This window comes from Antechinus flavipes, chromosome 3 (genome assembly GCF_016432865.1).
Source record: "Antechinus flavipes isolate AdamAnt ecotype Samford, QLD, Australia chromosome 3, AdamAnt_v2, whole genome shotgun sequence".
Classification (NCBI taxonomy): Eukaryota; Metazoa; Chordata; class Mammalia; order Dasyuromorphia; family Dasyuridae; genus Antechinus; species Antechinus flavipes.
Genome location: NC_067400.1, coordinates 612994487 through 613014450, shown reverse-complemented (window position 1 = coordinate 613014450; position 19964 = coordinate 612994487). Strand labels below are relative to the sequence as shown.

Sequence of the window (19964 nt, the reverse complement as noted above, 5' to 3'; positions counted from 1 at the left end):
TTCGCCTTCCTTCTATATTAGCCAATCAAAGGCCAGAATTTAAAAAAAAAAAAAAGAGCCCAGCGAGAGCATGAAGCGGGGACGCTTTAGAGACGCGCCTGATGGTGTCCAATCAAATGAGCCTAACAAGACAGATTGACAACCTTCCCGTCTAATCGCTGGTTCATTTCTAGGTTCCGTCGCAACTAGCCAATGGGCTCCTGGAAGATCCGGAAGACTTGTCAATCTGACCCCGCTTCAGACGGTGAGAACGGGCAGCTCCGGGGATCTCTGGGCTCCTACTCGGGGCGACCCAGGCTTTGGAAGGGACTTTGAGTGCAACCCCGTGGCCTGCGGCTAGACGACCGAGAGGACTACTCGGCAGGGGCAGGAGCATCTTTGGGACCCTGGTCACTTTCATCTGGGGGAGGGACTTCCTGTGTGCAGCCCTGGGCCTGTGGTTAGACAGCAGAAAGGACTTCCCTGGTGGAGGCGGGGCAGGAGCACGCTTGGGAGCCTGGTCAGTTTCATCTGGGAGAGGGACTTCCTGTGGGAGCCCAAGGCCTGCGGCCAGAGTGCAGGGAGGATTTCCCGGGTGGGGAAGGATCTGGGTGGGCGGAGGAGCCCGGGCTCCTCTAGCCCGGTTCTACTCTCTCTCCGTAGGTCCTCCAGAAAGCGTCCGAAGGTCAGGATGGCATTCTCCAGCCTCTTCAGCCGTTTGAACTCTTCCCTTGGCCGGGGTAGGCATTTGTAGGGAAGAGGGAAAGGGCAGGGGGTGCTGAGACTCCCGGGGCTCCCTTTGCACCCAGTCCTGCAGCTGCTCCTCTGGGAGAAGTTACGGACTAGCCTTGAGGATCTCCTGGTACCACCCTCCACCCTTCCTTCTCTGTGGCTCTCCATTGCTCCGAAAAGAAAATGCCCCCTAGGTGTCCTCCCCCCCCCCCCAAATGTGTAAGTTTCATATTTACTTCCCCGACTTAGGGTCACATCCCCAATAGAATTTAAGAGTTAGGAGGCCGGAGCCTGTTCCCATTTTAGTTTTTTTCCTGCAGCCCTAAATTCTTGATGAACCAATGAGCAACCAGAGATCCAGAAAGCCTGACGATACCCACAGACACAAGTGGCAGAGCTAGGATCTTATCTCTGTGTCCAGTTCTCTCTCCCCCCAGCATTTGTTTAAAAGTATAGTTTGGGGGCGGCCTAGTGGTGCAGTGGGTAGAGCACCAGCCTTGAAGTCAGTTCAAAATGTGACCTTGGACACTTGACCCTTCCCCGCTGTGTGACCCTGGACTAGTCACTTAACCCCCGTTGCCTCTGCAAAAAAAAGGCATAGTTCGGAAGGTGCCCGTAGCTTTTGTGTATACGATAAGAAAAGGACAGAGACAGGAAAGATGAGCTTTTGCGGGCCACCTACTAAGGCGCAGGGCAAAGGGCTGTTCACAAATAGTATTTTATTCCATTCTCATAATGGCCGTGCCGGGGAGGGGCCGTTGTTATCAAGCACCATTTATAAGCATCCGATATGTACCAGTCGCCGCTAAGCTCTAAGAGTTCAGAAAGAGGCGAGAGACAGTTCCTACCCCCAGGGAACTGAAAATCGAATGGGGAGCACGAGAAATCACCAAATAAATGCAAAGCAAACTATGTAGGGGATCCATGGGAAACAGTTAAAGACGCGAGGCACTGGGATAAAGAGGGATGAGGGAGGGCTTCTTGTAGATGGGGACATGTTCATTGGGACTTAAAAGAAGCCACAGGGGAGGAAGGAGAGAGTTCGGGCGTGGGGGGCAGCCAGAGAAAATGCCCAGAGCCAAGAGAGTCTTGTTCAAGGCCCATCTGGGGAGCCTGCGTTTTGTTAGGGAACGAGGGGTGAGAGGATGGAAGAGGTAGGAGGGCGCAGGTTTGGACGCGTTTCTGTTTAATTCTGGAGTTTATCGACTAAAGGGGGACAGACGTGTGTGATGTGCTCAGACTTGAGTCTTAGGAAAAGCTCTTTGGTGACCGAGTGAGGAGTGGGGGGAGGCTCGGGGCGGGCGACCAATTTGGCAACGAATCCGTGGGTTTGGAGAGAGCGAAGCCAGACTGTAAGGGCCTGAGGAGAGAGGGAGGAGAGGAAACAGAGACTCCTGTTATCGAGAAGCTTAATTGCAAACGGCAGGAGAGAGAGAGAGCCGTAGTTGGCAGGGACGGAAGGATCATACGAGGGATTTTTCCGGTTTGGGGAGACATGGGGGTGTTTGTAGGCAGGAGGGAAGGAGCCAGCAGACAGGGAGGGATTGTGGTGCTCGGGAGACAGGACGGTCTCAGACGGAGGGGCTCGGGGCTCCGTCTGTGGGGGAGGGGATGGAATGGGATCACGCGGATGAGGAACGGGTCAGCCTTGGCAAGGGAGGGGGCCTCTTCATCGTATGAGGCAGGGGAAGGAGAGAGGGGCAGAAGGCACCTGAGTGATAGGAGATAAGGAAAAAGGGGAAAGAGGGAGCTCGCAGGAAATGGCCTGAATTTTTTCTGTGAAACGAGACAAGGTTTTCCATCTAGATGATGAGGGGCAGAGGGAACCTTGGGAGATTGGAGGGGCGATGGAATGGTTTGGAAGAACCGCTGTGGAGAATGGGAGAGTGAGATGATTGGGGAGACAGAGTAGGATTACCTGGTGGCAGGGGGAGCCCAGCTGAGACTGTGTCATGCGTTTTACAGTTGAGGAAATTAACTCGCCTGATGGCACACAATTGGTATGAGTCTGAAGCTGGGTGTCTTCCCGGCACTCTATCCTTTGTACCCCCGGCTACCTCTAAGAGTCGCTGGTGGAGTCACGGAGGAGGCACTTGAGTGGATCATTGGGTATTTTTTAAAGTTCTCACGATGATGCTCTTGTGCTGGGGACATAAATAGAAAGAATGAAATAATCCCCACTTTTGCCAGTGGGTAGGATCTCCTCCCAGCTTCCAACCAGGGGAGGGAGGGAGTGTCCCCCAGAGGAGGTGGGAGGCGAGAGAAGAATGTTTTCCTGGTTTGGAGAAAACTTCCTAAAGGCTGGAAGCCAGATGACGAGGAGCAGCCTGAGCCGAAGGAAAGCTGCAGGTGTGGCCAGGGGGCTGGAAACAGCCAAGCTGAGGGGCTTAGATTACAGGGCTCCTCAAACTTTTTAAATAGGGGCCAGTTCACTGTCCCTCAGACTGTTGGAGGACCGGACTCTAGTAAAAACAAGCTGAGGATCAGCTTGGATCCTGGGTGGAGAGCCCGGAGCCTCCCAGGACACTTTGTCTCATCCCTTCCCTCGTTTTCCAGATGAGGAAACTGAGGCAAGGTACTTATTCTCAGTCAGATAAGTAGTAAATAGTGGGATTTGAGCCCCGATCCTCTGACGTGGGACTCCAAGCCCAAGCATGGCCCGGTAGGAAGAAGGCTGGATCTGTAACTCAGGGTTTGACTCCCGGCTTTGTCGCTACCTGTGAGACCTCGGGCAGCCCACCCCTGAGCTTCCGGGCCCCAGTAAAATACAGGGACTGTGTTTGTTTTTTAAAAGCAAACCACACATTTAACCCGGCAGTAACAAAGTTGCCCTGCTTGCATTTCCCTCTGCGTTTTTAAAATGTGGCTTGTACTCTCGCGGCTTCCCCTTCCCGCAGCCCTCCCAGTCCCCCGTGGACACCCTCCTGCATCACCAATAAGCTTAACTGAAGGGGTGTCGGCCAGGTATCGGCCCACCCGGAGCCCAGAGGAGGGGGGCTCTGACTTTCAGAGCCGGGATGGGAGTTCTGAGGTCACTGCCCATCATCCTTCCTGCTGCTCCAGCCGCTGTATAAATTCTCTCCTGGGTTCTGCTCTTGTGTATGTCATTCCACACCCCCGTCACGCGTAGCCGGAGGCCACGATTCCATGCAGGCCTCTCTTTTGTTCCTGTTTGTTGATTGAGCCCGTAATAGTAATAGCAGAGGGTCAGACTCTCTGGCTCATCTCGGGGCCCCTTTGCAGCGTCCCTGAGTGGGAGGTTGGTTCTGTGTCCCAAGGGCAGAGCTTGAACGAAGGGGAACTTGGGGGCGGAGGAGCCGGGGTGTAACAGGCTCCCCTTGGGGCGGGGAGGAGTGGGGAGGGGGGCATTGGGGGGCAGGGGGACTCAGGGCTCACTCAGACCTCCCTCCCCTTCTCCTGCACCAGCTCTAGGCCTGGCCCTGGAGATGCAGCGGAACCTGCAGCGCCCCATGGCCACGCTCAACCAGATGCACCGGCAGGGCCGCCCCAAGTGGCCCCTGGCCGGCCCCGGCCCCATGAACGGCTGCCCCCAGCTCAAGGCCGTGGTGCTGAAGACCATGATCCGCAAGCCCAAGAAGCCCAACTCGGCCAATCGCAAGTGCTGCCGCGTGCGCCTGAGCACGGGCCGCGAGGCCGTCTGCTTCATCCCGGGCGAGGGCCACGGCCTGCAGGAGCACCATGTGGTGCTGGTGCAGGGGGGCCGCACGCAGGACCTGCCCGGCATCAAGCTCAAGGTGGTGCGGGGCAAGCACGACTGCGGCCACGTGCAGAAGAAGAAGCGGTAGGGGCCGGGGGCAAATAACACCATTGTACGACCCTCCCTGTGTGTGCTTCTCTCTCCTTCTGCCCCAGCGGTCGCCCCGGGACATGGGCCGGGCAGGCGCTGCCCCCATTTTACAGGTGAGGAGCACTGAGGCCCAGAGAGGGGGCTTTCAGGCTGGATGGGGGCGTGAGGGGACATAGGACCAGCGGAGGCAGCCCCCGCTTACCTGGGAAGTGAGATCCTGGCTGCTCCTGGAGCTCAGTGAAGGGCTCAGGCCCAAGTCTGGATTCAGAGGGGGCGGAGCTGGGCTTGGCCCAGGAAGGCTCGACCTTGGGAGAATGGGCGCGGTTTGGAGAAGTGGGGGGTCCCCAGTGGGGTATGAGCCGGGGGACGGGGACGGCAAAGAGGCCGGCACGGCCTGGGGGCCCAGGGGTGCGGTGCTGTGACCCTGGAGCGCCTGGGGTCACCTGGAGGAAGCGTTTCCCACCTCCTCCCGGCGTCGCCCCGGAGCACTCCCCACTTCCTCCTGCTGGGCCTGTCCCCGGCCCCGACCAGCTGAGGACTGTGGGTGTCCCTGGGGACAGCTCAGGGCTGGGCTGCCTGGTGTGGGATGGGCACGCAGGAAGAGCAGGCTCGGAAAGGGGCCATCAACAGCTTCTCTCCCCTTTCCAAACTTCCTGATTCCTCCTGGCACCTTGCAGTGCTCCCGAAGGTTTCTGCAGCCCTTCCTGGTCCGGCCACGGCCCGGCCCACGCCTTTGCCCTTGCCCCCGAGCTGTGTCCCTCCCATCTTACCCAACGGGCTGCCGGTGGGACTTTCCAGAAGTCCCTGTCACCCCTGCTCTGTCATGGCCAGCCCGGCCTCTGAAAGCTCCCAGATGGGAGCCCCTCAGGCTCTCGGGCTCGGCTGGGCAGGCGGGGACAGAGACGAGCGGACAAAGCCTCCCTGCACATGAGCAGCTCGGGGGGCGGCTGGTCCATCGGTGCCGGCCCTGCCCCCCGGAGCTCACAGCCTAACGGGAGATCCAAGCAAGCACGTTTATGCAGGATAAATAGGAAAGGCTTAGAAGGGAGGCGGGGGGGCTTCTGTGGAAAGTGGGATTCTGGATGGCCTTAAGGAGGCCCGGAAAATCGGAGGGGCTGAAGTGCCAAGCAGAGGATCCTGGAGGTGATAGGGAGCCGCCCGGGGAGGGCCGAGGTGGGACAGTCCCATCAGTGTCTGGAGAAGGGATCGGGATGATCCTGGCCTGGGCTGGTGGGGGCAGCACCGGGCCCTGGCAGCGCCAGCAGAGAAGGGGACCTGGGATACGGAGACTGGGGACGTGGCGGGAGGAGGAAGGCGCTACCTCTCCAGTGAGAGGGAAGGGGCTGGGGGGACAGGGACAGGTTCCGTTTGCAGACTCTTCCCTGGCCTGCGGCTGGAGCTGCAACCTGCGGGTCAGTGGGGAGTCTGGGGCAGAAAAGGGAGATTGGAGAGCTCTCAGCCTGGGCTTGGCAAATAGGTCCCGGGAGCTGGGGTTTGACCAAGTAAGGGAGTGTGGAGAAAGAAGAGAAGCTTGGGAAAGAGCCCCAGGGGATCCCTAAGGTCAGAGGGCGTGATCTGGAGACAGGAGGCTTGTCTGTGTCTGGTGTCCCCTGAAACCTGACTTCTGAAAGGCCGCTCTGTTCTCCGGCTGCTGCGGCCCGTTGCAATACTGGCTGCATTGTGTCTCTCTTCAATAAAAGCTTATTAAAGCAGAAACCCACCTGCGTGTCTAGCTATGTGGCTCAAAACGAAGGGGCTGGTTAGCAACACCACGGTGCCTGTTTGTTGAGAAGGGAAGGCCGGGGACCGGCCCGTGCAGAAAAGAAATCGTGAATCAAACAGCAAACAAAAGGCAGAGTCGGGGCAGAAAGACGTTGTGAGGGGGCAGAGGCAAACGGCACTTTGGTGGTCGTGGCCACAGTTTAACATGTATGTTTTAAAAGGGTCCTTGGGGGCAGCTGGGGGCCCGGCGCAGAGAGCGTCGGCCCCGGAATCGGGAGGGCCGAGTTCAAGTCCGGCCTCAGACACTTAACACTTCCTAGCAGTGTGACCCCCTGGGCAAGTCACTTAACCCCCAAAATGGGCCCAACGGAAGTTGCGTGTGCAATCCCTGCCGCTCTTTGCATCGCCGGGTAGAGATGCGTTTAATTTGATAATTGAACATTTATTTACTGGCCTGCCCTGAGCACGCTTCCCTCACTACTCCACCCCCTTAATTTTCTCCACCATCCCCTCCCCTTCCTGGTTCATTTTCCGAGGGTCCGAGCAGAACGGGGGTCTCCCTTGGGAGGGGAAGTGTGCTGAGGGGAGGGAGGGAAGCGCCGGAGGGGAGGGGGTGTGTGTGGCTTTCCCCAGGGTCCCGGGCCGTCAGGGGGCCCTAAAGTAGACCTTGACGCAGGAGTGAGTGACGCGGGCGCCATAGTGCCCGGCCCAGAACTGGGTGTCTTTGCCGGCGTGTTCAAAAATGACGTAACGGACGCCGTTCGGGAAGTTGGTGAAGACGTGGGAGACCTGCAAAGGGTGAATGGGGGGCTGGGGCCCGGAGCTCCTGGGGCCCCCTCAGCTTCCTCCTGCCTCTCCCCCCCACCCCGCCACTTCCTCCTGCCTCCCCCCCTCATTCCCTCCTCCCCCCCTCCCCTCACTGTGAGGGCGCACCTGCAGGTAGGGGTTGTCATTGGGGCAGGGGATGGGCTCGGGCTCAGCATCAAACCTGGCCAGGACGGTGCGTCCGTTGGCCGCCACCAGTCTGACGTGGAGCCAGTACTGGCTGCCGCAGTCGCTTCGGGCGCCCCACCTGTAGGGAAGGGGAGAACCCCGCAGGGCAGTCTATGTTCCCCACACCAAGACTGACCCCCCGGGGCCTGTGAGGGGAGGTGGGAGACTGACCAGTCGCTGACGTGGATCTCTGCGCGGGGGTCGTCCAGCAGCTCCGGCCACAGCCCCTGGGCGAGAAGGTTCACCACCTGCCGCTTCTGGCACCACCTGGGGAGGGAGCCCCAGTGACGGCCGCTGTCCCAAGCAGGGGGTTCAAGGGGGGGTGACTCGGGGGGGACTCACCTGAAGGAAGATGCGAAGCAGGTCTGGGCCGGGGCCCCGGGCACGGGCCTCAGGTTCCGCTCCACGTTCCAGCCGTCTCCGCCGTCTTTCACTTTCCATTTGCGGAACCCCTCTGTGGGCACCAAGGAGGCGGGCGTGGGTTGGGGCGGGGGGGGGTTTGCAGAAGCCGCGGGGGCCGCCCCCCGGAGCTCACTCACCCTCCCCGCAGGTGTTCTGCAGCAGGTTCCGAGCCAGGGGCCCCAGGATGCCCAGGCGGGCCCAGGAACAGGGCCTGGCGGCAGGCGGGCAGCGGTGAGTAGCCACAAGCAGCGCCTGGCTTGGAGCATCCTTGGCCTGGGCCCAGAGGAGGCGCCATAGTCTTGGTCCATCCACCAGTGCCCGCCACTGACGGCACACGGCCCGGCATCGGGTCACCAGAGTCCGGGGGGGCACGTGCATCAGGATTTGCAGCCACACCTCCACAGGCAGGGAGCTCAGGTCCACGGGCGGCCCCGGTTCTGGCTCCGGCCCAGGAGCGGAGCCCAGGCTGGTCCCCTGGGAAGAAACCACTGCTCAGGGACCAGGGCGAGGAGATGGCTCAGGCACCGCCCCCCGGGGGCCCTCCCCGTGCCTCACGCTGCCTCCAGCTCCTCTGGGCAGCCGTCATCCCCGGCAGGGGGGCGGCGGGCATCCCCTTCCCCCACTCGCTCCCCTCAGCCCTCATTGTCACCGTGTCCCTATTGCTCAGACTGCCCTGGGGAGCAGCCCTCCTCGGGCCCCCGGGACTTACAGGTCCAGAGCTGGGGGGCGGCCCAGGGAGCTGTGAGCCCCGCCCTGGAAGAAACCGCACAGGAAAAGGGACTGGGGGCTGAGCGGAGACCGTCCCCCCCTCCCCCCCATCAAACCGAGCCCAGAACGCGCCAAACAGGCCGGACATGGTCGCTGCTTGTAACACCAGACCGCGCGCCCCCGGCGCTGACGGTCCGGACCTGGAATTCAGGGCGCGAAAGCTCCTAACAGCTAACATGCGCATCGTGCTGCTGTGCACCAGGCGCGGGCTAAGCCCTTCCCAGTCGGCTCGTTCGGTCCCCACCACCTCCGGAGGCAGGTGCTGCCGTTATCCCCATTTTACAGATGGGGAAACCGAGGCGGGCGGCGTTAAGTGGCTCGTCCAGCGTCTCGTAGCTGGTCTCAGGCTGGGATCTGAATTTCTGACTGCAGGCCGGCCCTGTGTGAGGCCCTGTACCCGCGGTACAGAGGAAGGGAAACCCGCGTTTACTGCCCTCGAGGAGCTCACCATCAGGCCCTGAGGAGAACGGGCAGAGCTCTGGGGAGGTCTAAGGGCTGCTGGGAGCGCTGGCAGGAGCCAAGGGGCAGACAGACAAACGGCCCTGCCTCCTCACTCCCGAGAAGCTCATGACACACCGGGGCTTAAGGTGTGAGCGATCCCCGTGACGGACGGCTCCCTGGGCCCGGCCCATCGCCGGAGAGCTCGGCCTCCCCCCGGCTCCCGGCACATCACCTGCCCCTCCCTCGCAGCCCAGGACCAACTGTTGCCTTCTAACCCCCACCCCCGCCCGCAGCCCCTCAGAAGTCTGCCAGCGGCCACTGTGGCCCTCCGGGCCTTCCGAAGGCCACACGCTCCCACTTCCTTCCACGGGGGGAGCTGCTCTGGGGGCTCCCCGTCGGGCCCACGCTGTCGGGGAACGTCCCTCCAAAGAACGCAGCGGCGCGTTTCAGATGGGCCCGGATCGGGGCAGAGCCCCCGCCCGGGGATGCGCTCGGGGCCGCTCCGAAACCTCGGCCCAGCACGTGGACACGAGCGTGCCGGGCTCCTCGTGGAACCGGCTTTGGGGGCCGCACGGCCATGTTAACGTCATCCCGCGTACATCAGACCCGGCCGAGTTAACGACGGGTGCGAACACTCCACAAATGTTCCTCTAGTCACTGTCTGCGAACCATCCACATGCCCCAGAGGAGGTCAGTCTCCCCGTGGTGCCGACGGGATCGCATCCTCCTGGGAGGCAGTGGGGAGCAGCGGGAGGAGCCCCGGAACCTGCATTCGAATCCAAATCCTACCTGTGGGCCTAGGCAAATCTCGCTTTCTGAGCTTCGGTTTCCTCGTCTATAAGTGGAGGGGAGCCAAAGTCAGAAAAACAGGACAGGTTAAGGCTTCCTTGCTGAGAGAGGAGAGGGAGGGAGGGAGGGAGAGGGAGGAGAGACAGAGAGAGACACAGAGAGACAGAGACAGAGAGAGAGACAGAGAAAGAGACACAGAGAGAGAGAGACAGAGAAAGAGAGAGAAAAGAGAAAGGAGAAAGGGGAGCGGGAAAGAGAAACAGAGAAGAAGAAGAAAGAAAAAAGAGGGAAAAGAGGAGAGGCAGAGAGAAACAGAAAGAGATAGAGATGCCTATACATAGAGACATACAGAGGAGAGGGAGATAGAGACAGAGGGACAGAGAAAGTTAAAAGGAGAGGAAGGAGGAGTACAGGGAGAGAGAGAGAAAGAAGAGAAAAAAGCAAAGAGAGGGAGAGAAAGAGACACCCAGAGACAAAGACAGAGAGGAGGGGGAGAGGAGAAATCTTGGTTCAATTGCCAAAGATGTCATTTGCTCACACTGCCTTTTGGGAAACTACTTTTATCATGGACAATTAGCACCAATGAGTGCGGCTATTACTGGTTGTTCCTGGCCAATTAATGTAATGTTCTTCTCTAAAGTGTAATGTTCTCTGGGAGCAGGTTTCTTGGCGTCTCTGGAGGCAGCCTTCCTTTCAGTGCCCAATCACCAGTGCAGCCAGGGATTAAAGCCCAAATCCTTTACTTTCTCTTTCCAAGTCTCGTCTCCTTCCTTGGGCCCAGTTAGCTTTCCCAGAGGCCCGTCTCTCTCCTCGGTTTCTAGCTCCTGCCGCTAGGCCTTGCCTCTGCCAGCTTCTGCCTGCAGCTCCCCCCGAATGTCTCTGAATCCAAAGGTTTGTGCTTCAGCCCCCAGCCAGCACAAAGGCGGAAGATGGCACGAATCTGTCTCGGCCTCCGAGAGCTTCTAGTCCTTTCTGGCCCTGAGGCTTCTGGCCTATATGCCCCACACTGAGTACACACCAATCATTCTATCTCTGCGAAACCATCATTTGTTGTAGGATTAAATCAGTGCCAAACTTGATTTAACCCTTGTCTCCTCGATTCCACTTGGTGCCTTGTTTCAAGTTCTGGCCCAGAACAGCTGCTCATAGGATCGGATCAATCATCCTGACCCATGCTAAGTTAGGTAATTATTGTCTCTCTCCCTCCCACTGACTTAGGCACTTGTAAGAATCCTAACAAATTAAGTGACTCTTCAGTTCTCAGGGGGTCAGGCCATTAAATCTGCAAAAGGAAAAGGCCATACAGTGGGAGCCCTGCTTGTCCCCTCCACGCGTGGGCCACAGGTCAGAGCCATAAGGGCTTTCGGGGCATTTAGAGGAGAGAGTTAGGGGCTATAACTCCAAACTCACAAAGGTGCCTTTGAATCCAGCGTCTTTCCCTGCACATCCTGAGCATCCTTAGTCTCCTTTCTTCAGAACCGGGGACAGCCTGGAGATCCCAGGGCCTTCCTGGAGGCCCTTTTCCCATCGCCACAAACACCCAAAGGAGAAGGGACACGCACTCCCCCTGGCCCAGCCCCTCACTGTGTAGCTGAGGGAGCCGAGGCTCCGAAAGGGGAACGACCAGCCTGAGCCTGCACAGGTCAGCACAAGGGATGGAACCTGAGCTCCTGGCCTCTGACTTCAGAATTCCCGGCTGCCCCCCTGCCTCACAGCGCCCAGCACTTGGGCGTAAGAATGATGAGCCCTGCCGTGGGCCACTACAAATGCTGGTGACACGGCCAAAAGTTACCTTACGTTGTACAAATGAAGCCCAGAAGTACTCCTGGGGCCAGAGAAGCAGCTCTGGGAGGCTCTCCTTGTCCTCCTCAGCGCTGGAGGATCCTCATGGGACAGCACCCAGGACCCTGCCCTGGCACCCGAGGAGCCAGAGCACCCGAGGAGCCAGAGCACCCGAGGAGCCAGGGCTGTAGGCCGGGTGTTCAGCCATTCCCCCCGGCCAACACCGACCGTGAGTGGCCAGAGGCCCTGCCACGGTGTGGATTGCAGGTGGGGTGGGTGGCAAACTGGGCACGCTCACAGCCTCCCCCCCCAGGCCAGTGCCATGTTAGAGTTGGGTGTGCCCAGAGATGCCGGGGGCTATCCCAGAGAGGCAGCAGAGACCGTCCCAAGACCACCGAAGGGCCGCCTGACAAAGAGGCTGGAAAGTCGGTGTCCAGGAAGACAGGGATTCTGGGTGTGATACGTGATAAAGGGCAATGCATGATTACAGGAAAAATCATCCTGCCTGTGTGACTATGGGCAAGTCACATCACTTAGTGCCCCAGGCAGTTCCCTAGGAGTGCCGAGGGGCTGATTGTGTCAGGAATTCCCCACACCCTGATGAAATCACAGGTCTGGATCAGGAGGGTAGATCCTGAGGAAGGGGCTCCATGGGAGGGGGCTCCCGGGGGCCTTCCAAATGGGGCCTCGGAATCAGGGTCGGCGGTCCCTGCGGGGAGGGCCGGGGACAGAAGCCAGCCCAGCTCCGAGAGGCGAGCATCCGGAGCTCCTCCTGGGGTTGCTCTCGGGCAGCGTCCCCTGGTCGGCACTTCCTCTTGTCACAACTTTCTGATATTACAAGTATGAGTGACACAGTGACTGATGGAGGGGTGGGGGAAGAGAGAGAGAGATGAGTCACCCCCCCCAACCTGGCTCATCCTTCTGGGATGAGTTGGGACAATAGGGCCAGGCTTGGGAGTGGGGGACGGATCTTCCAGTCTCCATCTGGGGCCCGGATTTGGGGCCAGACGCCTGGTTCACAAAGGCTGCTTGTTGTGCCCAGCTAACGCCCTTTCCCCACTTGGGGCTGGGTGGGTCTAACCCACACTGACATTGTAATCGGCCCACTGACCTACTCTGGCTTCGGGGTGTTGGAAGGGAGGTGAGTAGTTCTCCTGGATTTTCTTCCCTGGCTCCTGCTTCTTTTCTGGCTTCTAGGAGGGAATGAGGGTGGAGCGGGGATCTTTCCCTTAGGCAAATCAGCTAGGGGAAGTTCTGCTCCCCCCACCCCAAGCTCAGCAGCTTCAGCCTTCCCCAGCAGGAGCACCAAACCTCCTGGGGCTCGGGTCCCTCCCTTGGATCCACCCCCAAGGGTGGGTGGGTGGGCGTGCCCCTTTCCCCCAACCGGCCCGACCAGTGAGACCTGGGGGTTTAGCTGTCTGAGGAGCCCATCATCCCAGACCTGGCTTCTTCCAGTGCTGGGATGGGCTCGTGGGCGGCTGGAAGCCCCGGAGAGCCCAGCTGCTACTATCAGCTGCACCCCCAGGCTAGCAGAACAGCAGCCATAAAGAGGCCTGGGGCAGGCCGGGTCCGGACAGTGACTCCTGCCAGTGGGGTAAGTGAGGGTGGACAGGAAGAGCAGGCCGGGCTAGGCCGGACCCCCAGCCGGGCTCCACAGCCAGCCATGTGCCACCTCCCAGCACCTCCAGGCTTTCCTGCTTGGCTCCTCCTCCTCCCATTCAAGCCTCTCCCCTTCCTTCTACCAAGAAGGGAAGGGGGCAGAAAGGTTCTAGACTAGTTCTGGGAGGGAAGAACCTGAGATGGGGCAGGGAGTCCAGGAGTTCTCGGGCAAGGGTACTGGGAAAGGAGGTTTGTTTTGGGAGAAGCAGCTGGGGAAGGATGCCGGCAGGGAGGAGATGGGGAGGAAGGGCTGGGGAGGTGGGAGCCTGAAATGGGAGAAGGGAGGAGGGCTCAGTGTGAGAAAGGGGGGGCAGGGGTAGTTGGAGCATCTTGGGGAAGGACGTATGGAAGAGGGACCCTGAAGTCTGGGAATGTGGCAAAGACAGAAAGAGGGAAGCCAAGGGAAGGACTTGGGGGATGTTAGGGAGCCCTAGAAAGGGTTCAAATTCAAAAGGGGCCGGTGGGGAGTCAGAGCAGAGCTGGGGGAGCGGGGGTGGCAGGGGGACAAGCCGGCCCTGAGAGCGTCCTTCCTTCTCTCCTGCATCCAGATCAAAGACCCGGCCGAATCCCACCTGGCAACACCCCCCGGCTCCCTTCTCCTTCAGTATGGCTGCCGGCCCCAGCCCCAGCTGGTTCTGCCTCCTCTTTGTCTTCCTTTTGGGGGGTGCAAGGGCTGATGGGTCTCGAAAGGCTAACCCCGAACAAATACATTTGTCCTACCCAGGTGAGTACCCAGGCCCCCCCACAGAGCCGGCCTCGCGTCTGGCCAGAGCCCGCCTGCCTGGGAGCCGGAGCCCTGACTGCTGGGCCCGCTCCATTTCCCTTCCCCCCGCTCTCCCTGCAGGGGAACCTGGTTGCATGACGGTGATGTGGACCACGTGGGTGCAAGCTGCCTCGGAGGTCCAGTTTGGGCTGCAGATCGGGGGCATTCTGCCCCTGCGGGCCCAAGGCACCTCCAGCCTCTTCGTGGACGGCGGCATCCTGAGACGGAAGCTGTACATGCACCGCGTCACCCTGAGGGGGCTGCTGCCGGGGGTCCAGTACGGTGAGGGGGTTCAGGGACTGGGGAGGGCCGGGCAGAGACCCCTGAGGAGCTCAGGCTTCCTGCCCAGGGATGTCCGGGGATGAGGAGGCAGGAGAGGAGAACCAGCCCTGGCAGAGAATGGGGACAGACTGACCCACCCCCTCCCCCCTCTCCCTCCTGATTCCATTCAGTTGTAATTAGTGTTGTGTAATGGCCGCAGGATGCTGGGTCCCCACCCTTGGCCGAGCCGGGCAGGAATGTGGGCGAGAGGGGTCAGGGCCCGGGACCCAGCGTTCTCTCTTCTTCCTGCTCTGGCCCTCAGTGTACCGCTGCGGCAGCGCCCAGGGCTGGAGCCGCAGGTTTCGCTTCCGCGCCCTCCAGTCTGGGCCCGGCTGGAGCCCCCGTCTGGCTGTCTTTGGGGACATGGGGGCTGACAATCCGCAGGCTCTGCCCCGCCTTCGGAGGGAGACCCAGCAGGGCATGTATGATGCGATCCTGCACGTGGGTGAGCTGCGGGCCAGGGGTGCGGGATGGGGCTGGCGGGCTGCGGGACGAGGCCGGATGGGCGGGGACGGCGAGGGCCAAGGAGGGGATGGGGGTAGCGCAGGCTCCTGAGACCTCACCACTGCCCCCTCCTTCCCGCTCCCCCAGGAGACTTTGCCTACAACATGGACCAGGACAACGCCAGAGTCGGGGATACCTTCATGAGGCTCATCGAGCCAGTGGCCGCCTCGGTCCCCTACATGACGTGCCCAGGAACCACGAGGAGCGCTAGTGAGGAGGGGGTGGGCCCTGGGGGGGGGGTATCTGTGTGGGCTTGTGGTGGGAGCGTATTTGCGTGGGCTTGCGGGACTCCCTGATGGGGCCTGCCTCATCCCACCATGGCTCTGGAGGCTCCCCTCCAGTCTCAGCCTCTTCCCTCCCAAGACAATGACCAGCAGGATGGGCTCCCAACTGTGGCCGGGCTGTGGGCTGGAGGCGGGGAGGGGTCACTGCTGGTTCTCGTCACCCAGCCGACGGGGACCTCCCTCCCTCTCTCCCAACCCAGCAACTTCTCCAACTACCGAGCGCGGTTCAGCATGCCGGGGGACACGGAAGGACTTTGGTACAGGTGAGCCCCAGGGCTAGCTTTTGTGGGCCCTGGCTAGGCCCCTGTGAGCCCCGGGCTGGCCCCTGTAGGCCCCGGGCTGGCCCTAGTGCGCCCCAGACTGGCCCCTGTGGGCCCCGGGCTGGCCTCTGTGGGCCCCGGGCTGGCCCCTGTGGGCCCCGGGCTGGCCTCTGTGGCCCAGACTGGTCCCTGTGGGCCCAAGGCTGGCCTCTGTGGGCCCCAGACTGGCCCCTGTGGGCCCGGCTGCCCTGACCGGGGAGGGACAGAGCTGGGCCTGATCACCGATACCTTCCATCTCCCCCCATTCCTTTTCCCTCTCCCTGCAGCTGGGACCTGGGGCCTGCCCACATCATCTCCTTCTCCACTGAAGTCTATTTCTTCCTCCACTATGGACGCCACCTGATTCAGAAGCAGTTCCGCTGGCTGGAGAGGGATCTGCAGGTGAGCTGGGAAGGGGGCCCGGAGCTGAGGGGCCCAGCAGCAGTTGCTGGCAGTCTCAGGGCCGGGGCCGTCTCTCACCTTCCCTTTCCCCACTGCCAGCCAGCTTGCAACATTCTCAGGAGCCCATATGTGTCCCTGGGAGGCCCCTCCTTTATGGGGGAGTCCTAGCCGGTGAAGTCCCCGCTGGCTCTCGGGAAGGCTCCCCCAGCCCCAGCCTCACAGCCGCCCTTCCTTTCTCCCGCCAGAAAGCCAACAACAACCGGGCTCTGAGGCCGTGGATTATAACGATGGGGCACCGTCCCATGTACTGCTCCAACGCCGACCTGGATGACTGTACACGGCACGAGAGCATAGTAGGCGCGAGGGCCGTCCTCAGTCTGACTGAGAGGAGTGGGCTGGTGGGACACGTGGTAGGGCCTGGGGGTCCTGCTCTAAACCCCACTTCTTCTGTACTCCCAGGTCAGAAAAGGCCTTTCCGGCGGTCGCTACGGCTTGGAGGATCTCTTCTACAAATACGGTAGCCACCCTCTTCAATCAGCACGCAATAATTAAACCCCTACTGTGTGCCAGGCGGTGTGATCAGCACATACAAAAATAGCTAAGCGAGCGATTTCGGCGTGGGAGAGCACACTTGGGGGGGGGGGTCCTTCTCCCAGGGGAGGCCACACCCTGCTGCATAGGGCCAAGCTCTCTAGCCCCCTCTGGCTAAAGGCGGGCCTGCTGATTGCTGTTCCCCCCACAGGAGTTGACCTGCAGCTGTGGGCTCATGAACACTCCTACGAGCGCCTCTGGCCCATCTACGACTACCAGGTGAGGGGCGATCTGGACCAAGCTGGGCTCTCGCTGGCCCCACCTCCGAGCCCCCTTGCTCCATCGCCCCACTAAGCGCGCCTTCCCTGCGCCTAACCCCAAGCCTTCTGCTAGTCAGCTGGCAAATGATCAGGGGATGCATCTCTTTCCGAGCCTTGGTGCTCTTCACCCTTTACCCCCCCCCCCCCCAAGCTTTCTCTGCTGAGGAATAAGGTGGGCTCAGCCCAGGTGTGTGCTGGTAAGAGTTAATGGTTAAATTTACAGTGGATTTATATCTCAGAAATCAGCAATGGCTATAAGTCCAGGTTTGAGTTGTTATTTTGCTGATGGAGAAAATCTTAATAATAATGCTGGTTAAAATTTTAAAAGGTTTTTGAAAAGCTAATTGTTAAACATTTGCCAGCACACCCACCAGCTGAGTCCATTGCTGGGGATTTGGAGAGCTGATTGTTAAATACTAGCCAGCACACCTCTGGCTGTGTCTGTTGTTAGGGGTTTGGAGAGCTGGTTGTTAGATGATGGCCTGCATACCACTGGGTGAACCCATTGCTGGCGATTTGTGTGGACACCTAGGTTCACCATAATTTGCTCCGGGGAGCCCTGTCTTTCTCCTCACTTGACCCTCCTCCCTTTCTGGACTTTCCTCCCAGGTCTATAACGGAAGCCGAGAGAATCCTTACACCAACCCCCGAGGACCTATTCACATCATCACAGGATCTGCTGTGAGCAGAGCCCTGGCAGGGGCTTCCAGGGGGGCGGGGGAGGGAGGCTGCTGTCCGTGGTGCTCAGGGGGAAGGGGCCACCCCAAGCCTGGGCCTGCTACCGAACCGAACCTCCTTCTTTTCTTTGGGCAGGGCTGTGAGGAGCTGCTGACCCCTTTTAGCCCTTTTCCGAGGCCTTGGAGCGCCATCAGGGTGAAGGAGTACGGCTTTACCCGCCTGCACATTCTCAATGGCACCCACCTCCATTTGCAGCAGGTGTCTGATGATCAGGTCAGTAGCAGCGAGGCTGGACCGGCCTGAGGCCGCGTTCGCCCAGAAGCTGGGACCTCTGAGGGCCAGCAGCCCCTGGGTCCCGTCGGCTCCTAGAAGGACAAAGAGAAAGCTAGGTGCCAGCTCCCAGGCTAAGCAGCTGGTGCCGGGGGGCAGGGGAGTGAGGTCGGGCCTTTTCTGGAGGCCGGTTGTCCCTGTCTTTCAGGATGGGAAGATTGTGGACGACGTGTGGCTGGTCAGACCCAAGCGAGGCCGCAGGACCTACCTCTGAGAACTCCAGAGCCCAAAATGTGGTCCCAGGCTCAAGGGTGGACAAGGCCTGGCCTCCGTCCAGGAGGCCGGAGTCCTCTTCTGCATCTGGGATCCCGGAGGGCAGGGAAGACCAGGGGGTCCCTGTCTAGCTTCTGGGCGCAGGGCCTCCTTCCTGCTGCCAGGAGCCGGCGAGGGAGCCGAGATGGGAACAGGGAGGGAGGGAGTGTCTGCATGGAGCCGACCTCGGCCAGGGGCTCCACCGCCCACCCTTCCCAAAGCCTGCCACTGTTTTCTGCTGCATGGTCATGGATTTCAGGATCCCCAAAGGGACCTCAGCTTGTCCTGAGGGGCTAAAGGAAGTTCCTTCACGCTCTGGACATAGCCCTCCCCGAAGGGGGTCAATCCTCTGTGTTCTCACTGCCCACAGGACGAACCTCAAACTCGGGGACCTCCAGTCTCCTGCCTTCTGCACCTGCTCCTGTTGCCGATTCAGACCTCTGCAGGCCCCCCTCCATCCCAGCCTCTGTGACACACCGTTAGGGATACCGAACCCCACCAGTGGGAGTGGTGGCCATTCTTTAAGGCTCTGCTCCAGGAGCCTCCTCTTCCAGGGGGCCCTCCCCGATTCTCTCCCTTCCCCTCCTCTCCCTCCTCTTCCTCTCCTGAATCCTGAGAACATTTTGTACCCTTCATTTATATCCTTCACATTGATTTTTTCCTGGTGAGGAAACTTTGCGCCAGATAAATCAGATCAGCAACTGCTCCAGTATTTCCCAGGAGCCCAGAGTTATAGAGCTTGGACTTACTAAGGGGAGACTCGAACCTGGGACTTTCAACCCCCACTCTCAACCAAGACAAGGACAATGACGTGGCTCCTGACCATCGTGACAATACGTTTTTATGTCATTCATCTACAGAACGTGGGCCCCCTAAGGGAAGGGGCGCCGTGCCAGCGCTGTACGAGCAGGTGGCCAGAAGGTTCTGCCCAATGGTTAAGCATCTGGTTATTCTTGCCCGAAAGAAGCTCCCCACTTTTACCCCGGCCTGAGGCTGTGTCGGGCAGGCCTGCTTCCCACCAAGTTCAGCTCCGACACTAGCAGAAAGAGGTTCAGTGGATCAGCAAACAGGTCCCTTCCCCACGATGCCCTGGTGGAGGGCTTCCGGCCCCAGCGTCCCTCGTTTTCAGACCTACCGGTATCTGAAGCACTCCGGTGGTACCAACTGGAGCCGTTGGTGAAGGCTTAGAACAGCAGAATGATGCAAGAGTGCGCTTTCTGTGTCACCTCGGTCCTTCCCTCTGGGCCTCCATTTCCTCACCTGCACAACAAGCAGGAATCAAATAAGATTTCTGGGAATCCCCTCTCCTGCGGAAGGTCTCCCGGTTCCAGAGTCCTTCTTGCTTCCTCATCCCCCAGCCTCCAAGATCGAGCTCTTCAATATCTCCGTCTGTCCACGGGACAATTCTGAGGTTCCCGCTGGTTCTGACTAGGCCTGGCGCTGGTTAGGAAACGGTCCTCAGAGGTCCTCCAGTCTAACCCCCGGTGACTTTTCTGTTATACCGAGCTGCTCTTCTCCCCCAAGTCCCTTTCCCCAAGCCTCAGTTTCCCCACATCTGTAAACAGGGATCAGCCATCCCTGCCTTACCTCCCAAACTTGCTCCCAGAGCTTCTGGGAGGAAATCATGATTCACACCGGGGAATGCGCTTTATCGTGACCAATGTCATTCAAATAGCTCATGTGTTTATTCAGAGCCTGACACACGGGAAGGGCTGGATAAATGCTTGCTGAATGAATGAACCAACAAATGAGCGGCCCAGAGGAGAGGCTCCAAGAGGGGCCCGTGGGCATTGATGGGGAGCTGTCTTTCTCCACATTCGCTCAATCAGCAGATAATTAATCATTTCCACGTGCCAAGCATTGGGAAATCTTCCTAGAAGAGGCATGTGAGCTATGTTGTAAGGGCCTTTCGAGCCTCCCAAACACACATCTCCAGTCTAAGTAATATTTATTTATTTATGCAAACTATGTATCTTTTCTCAAAGCAGGGCCTCCTTTCATGTATGGGTTGCAATGGACGGACACTGAAGTCCCTTTCAGCTCTGAAATTCTGTGAATCTATGAGAATATATAATGTACATTATGAAACATCTGCCCCCCCCCAAAAAAAAAAGGTTTAAAATGATAAAAAAATAAACAATATTTGCAAAACATTTTTATTGCTTTTATGAAAGAAATACAACAAATAGCCCCAGATCTTTCAGA

General features: G+C 59.5%; 3 protein-coding genes and 1 long non-coding RNA gene across 9 annotated transcripts in view; 2 read left to right on the top strand and 2 right to left on the bottom strand.

Annotated features, from left to right (window-relative positions):
* Positions 1-141: 141 nt before the first annotated feature.
* MRPS12 (mitochondrial ribosomal protein S12) lies at positions 142-4552 on the top strand. Of its 2 annotated transcripts, none has more exons than XM_051989073.1 (3): positions 142-244; positions 643-719; positions 4138-4552. In XM_051989073.1, exons 2-3 carry the CDS (start codon positions 671-673, stop codon positions 4515-4517), a joined length of 429 nt encoding a protein of 142 aa, XP_051845033.1. In that variant the 5' UTR covers positions 142-244; positions 643-670; the 3' UTR covers positions 4518-4552. The 2 variants fall into 2 exon arrangements, with proteins under 2 accessions (XP_051845033.1, XP_051845032.1); XM_051989072.1 differs by lacking the exon at positions 142-244 and adding an exon at positions 251-499.
* Positions 1414-4122, bottom strand: LOC127556151 (uncharacterized). The gene is made up of 2 exons (XR_007952359.1): positions 2630-4122; positions 1414-2071 (listed from the first exon to the last, which is right to left on the bottom strand). It is a non-coding gene; the product is annotated as an uncharacterized LOC127556151 (long non-coding RNA).
* A 2110-nt stretch (positions 4553-6662) lies between the features above and the next one.
* Positions 6663-19964, bottom strand: part of FBXO27 (F-box protein 27) — a 17419-nt gene continuing 4117 nt past the window's right edge. For 2 of the 5 annotated variants that reach the window (XM_051989066.1, XM_051989068.1), the window contains exons 2-8: positions 18895-19019; positions 17421-17542; positions 7774-8110; positions 7577-7688; positions 7406-7501; positions 7175-7313; positions 6663-7030 (exon numbers count right to left, since the gene is read on the bottom strand). In XM_051989066.1, coding sequence (XP_051845026.1) covers positions 6887-7030; positions 7175-7313; positions 7406-7501; positions 7577-7688; positions 7774-8110; positions 17421-17426 — 834 coding nt within the window. In that variant the 5' untranslated portion in view covers positions 17427-17542; positions 18895-19019 and the 3' untranslated portion in view covers positions 6663-6886. Of the gene's footprint in view, positions 7031-7174; positions 7314-7405; positions 7502-7576; positions 7689-7773; positions 8111-8852; positions 9078-17420; positions 17543-18894; positions 19882-19964 lie in introns of those variants that run through there. The other 3 variants (XM_051989065.1, XM_051989070.1, XM_051989069.1) reach the window with 3 other exon arrangements.
* On the top strand, positions 12854-17721 carry ACP7 (acid phosphatase 7, tartrate resistant (putative)). The gene is given in 12 exon segments (XM_051989074.1): positions 12854-14120; positions 14422-14604; positions 14751-14852; positions 14855-14873; positions 15148-15210; positions 15534-15648; positions 15894-16001; positions 16108-16165; positions 16391-16458; positions 17109-17180; positions 17313-17450; positions 17656-17721. Coding segments are annotated over 12 exon segments (1431 nt in total). The 5' UTR covers positions 12854-13681.

Coding starts and splice junctions, on each gene's coding strand:
- MRPS12 (XM_051989073.1), top strand. CDS start 671: ATGGCATTCTCCAGCCTCTTCAGCCGTTTGAACTCTTCCCTTGGCCGG. Junction 720..4,137: donor GAACTCTTCCCTTGGCCGGG/GTAGGCATTTGT, acceptor CTCCTGCACCAG/CTCTAGGCCTGGCCCTGGAG.